The following is a 10107-nucleotide window of genomic DNA, read 5'->3' on the forward strand; positions in this document are numbered from 1 at the left end:
ATTAGTCGATACCAAAGGATACAAGTGTTACACCTTAAGAATCTACTTACCAAACCCACCTCTCTGTGCGTGATTTTTTTAAATGCTGTTCATTTACATGACAAAAATATTTTTTTCACTTTATTCAAGCAAGCGGAAATTTGGACAATCTCGATTAAAGCTAAATTTGTAACACCTAAAGAATATCTGAAGGTGGAGTTAGCCATGTACTTATGTAACACTTCCTTATATAAAGCTGGCTGCTCTTCAGTTGATAGCATTCAGCTATCACAGCTCCAATCACTAAGTTCTAAACATCTGCCAGAATCCATTTACCAGGTGAGTATTTTACATTTTATTTCAGTAATAATTTCTGAATCTCACAGTATTTGTGAAGGTTAACATATCTTTAAAATGTAATTCTTAAAACCCCCAGAAATCACTTATTTTTTTCTTTCTTTCTTTTTATTGCACCTAAAAGCATAATTTTGTGGTGTTTTGATTTGTTTTTTGTTTTTTGACAATGGAAACTGTTGTTTAAAATTCTTTAACCTTGCCACAATCAGATGCAGGTCAATTGCCTGTTCATGAACATTTTTCTAAATCTTTGTGCAAGCGACTATTTTCATATATATTGTAAAATGAAGATCCCAGATATTTTAAAAGCTGATCTAATTATGATATTTGTACTGAACACTACACATTTTAATGCTGTATCTAAAACATTCTCCTGCCTCTACCATAAAACAGTTGAAGCAGTCTTTCAATCTAACCTTCATATTTAGGAAAGCTACAAAACATGTAGTTATGCTATGAGAGAAAGGTTTTGAGAGTGTGAAGAGAAAAACACTGTATTGTGTTTATTTAAAATATTTGTAGTTATCTGTGTTTTTGCCTCTTTCCCTCCATCTGACAGCTGAGATAGGCTACAGTTAGACATGTGGTCAAAAATGGATTATTATTAGAAATAATCACTCTTCAGGTTTGAATCCTGTGGTTAAACACAGGATGAAGAAGCTCATCATTGATGTGGATGCTGGGGTGGATGATGCTATTGCCATCATGATGGCCCTCTCCACACCTGATGTGGAAGTTTTGGGGATCACCTGCTGCTATGGCAACACGTCTGTGGAGAATGTCCTCAGAAATGTCCTTCGTGTCCTGAAAGTCTGCGACAGGCTGGACGTAAGTTTGTGTCACGCTGTAAGAGAGCCCTTCTACACGAATATGTTCGTAGATATGTTCTTACATCCAGCATATAATACTCATACAGATTCCAGTGTACCGTGGCTGCTCAAAGCCTTTGGTGGACCATGAAAACCATGCAGATAATTTCTTTGGATCAGACGGGTTTGGGGACGTTCCAGATCCACACGCACCAAGCCTGGATCTGGTGCAGCAGAAAAAAGCCAAACAGGCCATTGTTGACCTTGTGAACGCAAATGATAAAGAGGTGAGTGTCTGCACCATTAAGCTTCTTACATGAATGAAAATTGAGAGCCTCATTTTCCTGTGATATGTGTACACTAAGAACGTTGTAGCTTACACAGGGGTTGGGTAAAAATGCTGTGTGGAGAAGTAGGTGATCTCAAAATACATGAATACATTTACCCACTTTTTATAAATGGTTTGTGGTTCTGATCAAACGTTTTATTTAAAGGCCCAGTCACAGATTATTTCAGCAGACATGCCTTGAAGTCTTCCTAAAAAAGTATGTTGACATTTAGCTGAAAATTGTTGAACTCCCACAGATGAAATTGCATCACTTGACTAATAAAAACTTGTTTTACCCAGAGCTAATGATTTAATTGCTTTTTCATGGTGACCAGTAAAAATGGATGTAGACACAATGATATCATCTGTTGGTTATGGATTGCAAAGGGTACAATGCACTTGATGTGAAAGAAGCCAACTCGTTGCGAAGTATCACAAAGTTGCCAAACACACATAAAAAATCATAACTTGAAGCTTCAATGCAGTTTAAATTGGGAAGTCGTAAAAATTATCTGTCAATTTTCATCAAGTTTCAAGTGCATAATAGACAAACTGCACCACTGGGCCAACCAAACCAGTTTAATTCTCAATTCATTCTAAACACATTTATAAATGGTAATTCTTTAAAAAACTTTTCAAGGAAAATTATTATTTTACAACTGAGGGTTTGTTTTCAGCTCAAAGGTTGGTTAGGAGGCAATAAAATCATCAATTCAACTCTGTCTCCTGCCTCCAGGTGATCCTCATATCCACTGCCCCCCTCATGAACCTGGCTGCAGCAGTGCAGTTGGACCCTTCCTTGCCTAAAAAGCTTAAGGCGCTCTACATCATGGGGGGAACCATTGAAGGTGGTCTCCTCACAGAGTATTTCCTCTGTCTCTCATTATCCATTCGTGATTTTAGTCTTATAAATATCTGATATATATGAGAATGAGTGTGTGACTGTGCTTGTTTCTGTGTGCAGCCAGGGGTAACATCACAATATGTGGAGAGTTTAACTTTGTGTGTGACCCAGAGGCTGCTTACATCGTGTTGGACCGCTACACATGCCCAACCTACATCGCTACCTGGGAGTTCACCTGCTGGAACTGCCTGCCATGGGTGAGGAGGGAAACAAGCTGAACGAGGGCTTCAGTTCTGTTCCAATGAATAATGTCTGAACAGTTTTAAAGTTTGAAAGGATCTCTGCTAACACTGAGTTTGTGTATAAAGTGGTATTTGAAAATATCTTACAGTCTTTTTTTCCCTTAGTCTTTCTGTGACACCTAGTTATCTGTACATACTGAAAAATCAGACGGTTGGCGAATTCAGCTTATTTAGCAGAGGCAACGGCCCATTTGTCTCATCTTTTTCCTTCACAGTCCGAAGATGTACTTGGGCTACTCCACTCTTACCCTTCTCTCTTTGGGGATGTGCCCTCGCGTACTAATGTCTGTGAACATGATATCAATGTTGGTGATGCAACCCCAATCAAACAGCATGCGTACTGCTGTCCCATGGGAAAGTGCGAGGTGATGAAGAAGGAAGTCAGTTATTTAGTGGAGAACGGTTTGGCACAACCAAGCCACAGCCCTTGGAGCTCCCTGTGTTTACGTGTCTGATGGCACCCCACGTTTCTGCACCGACTACCGGAAGGTAAATGCAGTGACTGTCTCTGATTCTTTTCCACTTCCTCGTAATGAGGATTGCATTGAAAATATAGGTCCTGCCAAATACATTTCCAAACTGGACCTTCTTAATGGGTATTGGCAGGTGCCTCTGACCTCCAGAGCCTCCGACATTTCTGCATTTGTCACACCCGACCATTTCATGCAGTACACCGTGATGGCGTTTGGCATGAAAAATGCTCCAGCCACATTTCAGCGTTTAATGCAGCTGGTGTTGGGGGATGTGCCTCAGTGTAATGTGTGCTTGGATGATGTAGTGATATACACGGACACGTGGGAAGAGCATGTGGCCATCCTACAATCAATGTTTCAGCGATTGGCCGAAGCCTCGTTAACTCTAAATCTCGCTAAGTGTGAGTTTGCCAAAACGACAGTCACGTACCTGGGAAAGCAGGTGGGTTTTGGGCAGGTTCGCCCGGTGGAGGTAAAAGTCGAGGCTGTCCTCAGCTACCCGGCCCCAACCACTAGGCGGGAGCTAAAGCGGTTCTTGGGCATGACTGGATACAATCGCTGTTTTTGCAAGAACTTTGCAGTAGTTGTGGCCCCTTTGACGAAGCTATGTAGCCCCCAAATCCCTTTTGAGTGGTCAGGGGAATGCCAGCATGCATTTGAGTCTGCAAAATCTCTCCTTTGCAGCACCCCGGTTGAATGTTACATCTGTGAGGCTGTGGGAGTGTGTGGGCGTGGTGTTGTCCTCTCTCTCTCCTCCTCCTTCTTTATTGCCCCTCCCCTGTTTCTCTCTGCCCCTGCCTTCTCCTTTAGGACACACCTGCTGCTCATCTGCCCTCGCTTACCACCAATTACCCTCCAGAGGTGATATAAGCTGGAGGAGAGCAGTGTGGGTGTGGGAGAGGCTTTTGCTGGATTTCCTTTGTGTCGGTCGAGCGAGCAGCGTTGCTGTCTTTTTCTGTTGAATCCTTGTTGTTATCTTAGTTGAAGCAGCCACCATCTCTTTCTGTTGTTACTGCTTTTATGATTATTAGGTTAATTAATTATAATAAAGATTTATTTTGTGTTAAACCCCTCTGCCTGGCGTCCTTTTCATTTCAACCCGGATCCAACTGTTACTGTCCCCCACCCTCTTCGCCTAGCCTTCATGTGGGGGCGTAACGCAGTAATATCCAGAGAAGTAGAATTAAACAAATGAGATGATTTTATTTACCTGCAAATAGTGCGGTTGTTTTAAACCTCTACAGCAGAGGTTAGAGTAGTGTTTTAGAAGACAAGCCAGGTGTGCAGCAAACGCAGTTGTCTGCTGGAGGACAGGCTGCACATGTGAATTTGTCACAGTTTTTTCCTCCTCCTTTTCGTTGCGTTTTTCTCCTAAGTTGGTTTTAGAGTAGGGTCAACTTTTAAAACTGTGTTGTTTTTTAATGCGGGGTTTGTTTTTATTTCTACTGGGCTGGTGCAATATTAGTCCTGCAGGTTTTAGATCTCACCTTGGGTCAACACACCTGAATCACATGATTAGTTCGTTACCAGGCCTCTGGAGAACTGCAGGAGCTAATTTAGCCATTTAAATCAGCTGTGTTGGTTCAAGGACACATCTAAAACCTGCAGGGACACCGGCCCTCGAGGCCTGGAGTTGCCCACCCCTGCCTTAGGGGAATTAGGTCTTTTAGAGGTGCACCGTGTGGATTTGCAGTGAATAAGTTTTATTAAGAGTGATTTTAGTGCCATCAATTATTTCCTGAACTAAAACAATTAGTGCATGCGATAAGTGTTCTGTTGGGCTCGAATTTATTTGGAGTGGATTTGTTTTGTTTTTTTAAAGCAACGAGCATCTGGGACCACTGGGGCAGAGCAAGCTCTCAGGTGATAGTTGCATTGCTGGCAGGTTGCACCAATAAAACTATATTGTGGTCGTTAGTGACCTTTTCTAGTTTGGTGTTTTAGGTAGTGATGGCCAAATGAAGCTTTCTGAAGCACTGAAGCTTGTATTGAAAAACGGTTCATTACTCGAAGCTTTTCAACACAGTCCTCTCTGGTGACATCTGGTGGCCAAAAATATGAAGAGCAGCTTGAATCCACAAAATAAAACCAACTGCTTCATTATGATTGCCCACTCGACAGAGTGGAGTTCTGTCTGATATTGGGCCACCGCTGTGTTGCTTTAAATATGTATTTTTGGGGGTGAAAAAAATGTTGTTTATTTCTTTAATACATAATTTTGACCAGTAAACTTTCCTTATTTAAACATGCACCATGGCGTGGTCTTTCTTTGCTTGTGACTTCTTGATGTTGGTAAATACAATGATTGAAAAATACCACGCTACATATAATATACATAAAATAATGTACAACACATTATGGAGTATGTTTCTGCTCTGAGGTCCCGCCTCCTTGTACTTATGCAATTAATCGCCGGACGGGTGTATTTATAAATAATATTATATTAGGGACATTTTCCTATACATATTTTTGACCTGGGGGTAGAATTGATTGTGAACTGGAAAAGGAAAATGCTTATGAACTTGTAAATTAAAAACATGATGCATTTAAGGTAACCCTTTTTCATTTTTATTTAAGAAGAGAATTTGTTTCACTGTGCGGTGACCAAACCTGTTCCTTTCGTGGAGATAATTTCTCCTGCCTTAAGGAAAATCCCTTCACATGGCACAGAGGACGCTGGAGTGCAGAGACACTGGTAGAGATGCAGTTATACAGTCTACCTGGGCCCCACCAACTACCAGCTAAAGAGAATAAATAAATTAAATTGCTGCACATTTTGCAGACTAACATTTTAAGATTAATTAAAAAAATAAGATATATTTTTATAACATTAAATGTAAAGAGTCAAAGTTTTTCTAAAGTTATTTAATGATATTTATATTATGAAAAGCAGATTTATGACATTTTAAGTTTTTCCCGTTTTCAGATAAAATAAACACGCACAAAACAAAAGCAAACAGCCAGAACACAAAGCAGTGGCGTGTCCAGCGGGGTGGCCTGGGGGGCACAGGCCACCCCAGGTGCCACCCTGAAGCTAAAACAATAAAATTTAATGAAATATCAAATGTACGATTATGGTTTCACAGTGAAGCTCAGATGTCCGAGGGTAAGTGAATGCAGCAGCGACTTCTGCACTATGAGCATCATGTTAGCAAAGGTAGGAGAGCCAAGTACGAAAGACGGCACCACAAAACATTTTTTCAGCGAAAGATTAACAAGTTAACATAGCTGGACTAGCCATCGGACATTTGCACAGTGGGCTGATGACTTATTTATTTATTTTTTGTAACGGCATGAACAATGAGAGGTGGTGGATTGGCCAGATGCTGGCCGATGTGTAAAAATAACTCAGTTGTTTGGTGGTGGCTATGGCGGGGCTTCCACAGAGGCAACAGGTGGATGAGGGAAGGGGAGGCAGGAGGAGCAGAGACCCGAGGCGGCCGCCGGTTCGAGTATCAGGTGAACTGAACTTGAGGTAAGAAGTTATGACCTGCAGTCTATCTGGGTCAGATATAAACCAAGTTTAGGTGGAGTTTATTTTCGTTGTGCTGACTTTTTACAGTCAGTTACAATAACTCGTACTGTGTACTAGCTAGCATGACGGAGTTTCTATACAGCTGTTCGGTTGCTATGATGTTACTGATAGTGAACTTTATTTTATTCATAAGGTTAGTTAGTAGAGTTGCCAACGGCTCCTTAAAAAGTGGAATGGTCCCTCATTCAGAGAAAATATTACGGGTCTCGTATTGAGCTGAGAAGAGACACAGTTTGTCCCGTACTTTAGCTAGAATGGGAAAAGACAAAAAGCTGGAGTTATTCTGTCTTTACGCTGCACAGCTGCCTCTTCTCTTATCTCTCCCCCCCCCCCCCCCCCCCTTATGTTGCTACTTAGTCATGAAACTGATCAATGATCAGCTGATCGTCTCTCTTGTTTATTTATTGCCCACTTTGCGCCAGAAAGAGGAAACCAGCGGATGTCGCACTAAACAACAGCAGCACGTTTAAGCTTGATCAGCTGTTGTTAGAACTTATTTAATATTAATTTCTAGTATCAGCTGATGTTTGCTGGAGCCACAGCTGTAAAAGCTGCTGGTCATGATATCGGTTTGGATATGTGGTGAGAGGGAAACATGAAGATGAAACCAGCAGATGTCCTTACTGAATCATCAGAGCTGAACAGTGATGGAGAAACAGGTTTACCTTTTAGGTGACATGAATGAGTTGAAGTTATGAACTGTTTCTGAGAGACAAATAACACCAGCATCCTTTTTCTAAGTAGCTGACAGCTGGTAACTGTGCAGGGACGGATCTAGCAAAGTGTTGCCAGGGGGCCAGGTAGGGCATTAACAGGGAGAGGGGGTCACAAAGAAATACTTTTCTTTTTTATTCTCATTTCAAATATTTAGCTTTTATTAAATAATTATCTGAATCTTGCGAACAAAGTTTTTATCTGACGTAAAATGTATAGATATCATACATATACCAAAAAGACAGTGTACATCACTGTCACAACAGCGTTTGTTTTCATTCAAAGGCTTTATGGCTTTAATACCTGGTGGGCTGGTCTGTAGTGAAAATGCCCAATTTTTTGTCCCAGTCCAGCCCTGCAGGTTAATACTGGCAGTGTCACCATGCCAGCTGACTGTATTTCATCATCAGCCAGTGTTGTTCTTTATCAATATTACCAAAGTTTACCATAAGGCAGCATATAAAGTATTTACTTGCTTTCAGGTTTTATTCAAATGTTAGTCTTTTCATTTGTTTCCCCACTTTTTTCCTGTTTCAAAATCAAACACCAGTTTGTGAGAAGATTATCTTCTTTTTTTAATAGGCATTGGTTTTGCATTGGCATTGGCTAATTTACCAATTGTATGTTAAAATGTTCGTATTTTAATATTCAAAAATGTTTTTGCCCAAAACATATGTGCACTACATGTCAGTAAAAATACTATGCAAATATTGATGTCCTTGACTGCTGAATAAACACTGACTGATTGTATCTCTTGTACTTTATCAACGAAGTATCTAAAAACTTTGCACCGTAGTGGTTAAAATCTCATTCTAATAAGAGTTAAAAGCGCATTCGCTTATTAGGTTTACAGGGTTATTGAATTATGGTTAACGGTTGGTAGAATTGTTTTTAACATTATCTGACAATTACATCTGGCACCCTTCTCCAAATCTGTGCCCCTACCTGGCCCCCCCAACAAAAGATTTCTAGACACGCCACTGCTCGTTTACGGAGGGTGCAAAATGCGGCAGCTTGTGTTTTAACTGGCACTCGAAGGTTTGAGCACATCTCCCCTATTTTAGCTTCACTTCACTGGCTGCCCATTTCTTTTGGCATTCATTTTAAAATTCTTTTATTTGCCTTTAAAGCTCTCCATGACCTAGCTGCATCTTAACTCTCTGAGCTGCCACAGTCTTATAAACCCACCCACTGTCTCAGGTCAGCTGATCAGCTGTTCCTGAATGTTCCCAGGACTGAGCGCAAACTTAGAGGACATCGTGCTTTTGCTGTAGCATCTCTGAAACTGTGACACGATCTGCCTTTAGAGATTAGACAGGCTTCTTCTCTGCCTGTTCTTAAATCACTCCTGAAAACTCATCTCTTCACCCTGACCTTTGACACCTTGTAAGATGTTGGTTTTTAGTTTGAGTTTTTTAGTTTATTTTTGCTGTTTTATCTTGTTTTTAAATATAGGGCTGTTTAAATTTTTTATGTATTATGTGTTTTATTTTTTTACTGTTATGTTTTATTCTATTGTTCTTAACTCATTTACTGTACAGCACTTTGGTTTTGTCCTGGGTATTTTAAAGTGCTTTCTCAATAAAGATGGATTGGATTGGACTGGAAGATAAACACTTTAGTTTGCAGTACTGTGGTGAGTTCACAGTAAAGCACTGTGTTGGACTGGCGCACAGTGATTGTGGCGTTCATGGTCAGTGTTAGGTTACCTTAGAGCTGGGCGATATAACATTTTTTCATATCACGATATGTTTTTTTCATTTCAGGCGATAACGATATCTATCACGATATAAGCCAAATAACTATATTTGTAAGATTTAAATGTGCCGTTGCTCACAAGTAAAATGTGAAATAATCAGCAGCTTGTTTTTATTTAAATATTTATTTCCCATAATAAGTTCAACAGGGTAGATGTACTCAAGGAACATGAGACTTTTTCAGATAAATAAAGGCAAATATTGCAAACTACACAAAAGGCAGCCGTTAAAGCGTTTAAGTTTCAAAATAGAACAAACGAAACAGACGACTAAATTGTCAATTCCACTTAGAAACAAAATATTAATTCTAAAAATAAATCTTAGTTTGTTTTACAGAAGAACAGACAAAACTCACTAACTTTTGTCAATATCAAATAAACTGAGAACTAAAAGGAAATTCTCAATCTCTCCTTGTTGTATAGCTGAGCTTTTCAAACAGTTTTAACAGTTACTTTAGTCTGACAAAAGCCGAATGATGAATTAGCGCTTCCAGTCAGAGACTGAGGCTACGTCCACACGTACACGGGTATTTTTGAAAACGGAGATTTTCCGTTTTCGTTTTAAAAAATAATCCCATCCACACATAAAGGAAGAAATGAAGGAAAACGCTGCTATGAACATGTCAAAGCAGCAGGTGGCGCTAGATTCCTAACCGTGCAGAAATGTTGGCCAATCAGAAGTCTAGAAGCCTCGGTGGGAAAAAGTAAACAAAGCTGGGGCATAGAAGCAGAACCGAGTCGTATGCGTGGAGGGACAGTAACTGTGTGTATATGTAAGCATTTAAACACTGCAGAGAGTAGAATTAACAGTATTGTAGAAATTCATTTCACTGAAACAATAACGTGGCGCACAGTGTGACGTCAAAAAATGCGCACACCTTTGACGCTGCATTTTCTCTGTTTTTCTAGTCCACACGTAAATGCAAAAACGGAGTTTTCAAAAATCTTCGTTTTCAGTGACCAAAAACGCCGTTTACGTGTGGACGAAAGGTGCAAACGCATAGAAAAAT

General features: G+C 40.2%; 1 protein-coding gene across 1 annotated transcript; it reads left to right on the forward strand.

Annotated features, from left to right (window-relative positions):
* The first annotated feature begins 270 nt into the window (after positions 1–270).
* LOC101469836 (uncharacterized) lies at positions 271–2712 on the forward strand. Its single transcript, XM_004575378.3, has 5 exons — positions 271–318; positions 987–1164; positions 1253–1432; positions 2210–2321; positions 2438–2712. The coding sequence occupies exons 2-5, from the start codon at positions 988–990 to the stop codon at positions 2593–2595; spliced, it is 627 nt and encodes a 208-aa protein (XP_004575435.2). The 5' UTR covers positions 271–318; position 987; the 3' UTR covers positions 2596–2712.
* The last annotated feature ends 7395 nt before the right edge of the window (positions 2713–10107 follow it).

The sequence above is a fragment of the Maylandia zebra genome, linkage group LG23, assembly GCF_041146795.1.
Source record: "Maylandia zebra isolate NMK-2024a linkage group LG23, Mzebra_GT3a, whole genome shotgun sequence".
Taxonomy (NCBI): Eukaryota; Metazoa; Chordata; class Actinopteri; order Cichliformes; family Cichlidae; genus Maylandia; species Maylandia zebra.

Coding starts and splice junctions, on each gene's coding strand:
- LOC101469836 (XM_004575378.3), top strand. CDS start 988: ATGAAGAAGCTCATCATTGATGTGGATGCTGGGGTGGATGATGCTATT. Junction 1,433..2,209: donor TGAACGCAAATGATAAAGAG/GTGAGTGTCTGC, acceptor TCCTGCCTCCAG/GTGATCCTCATATCCACTGC. Junction 2,322..2,437: donor CATGGGGGGAACCATTGAAG/GTGGTCTCCTCA, acceptor TTCTGTGTGCAG/CCAGGGGTAACATCACAATA.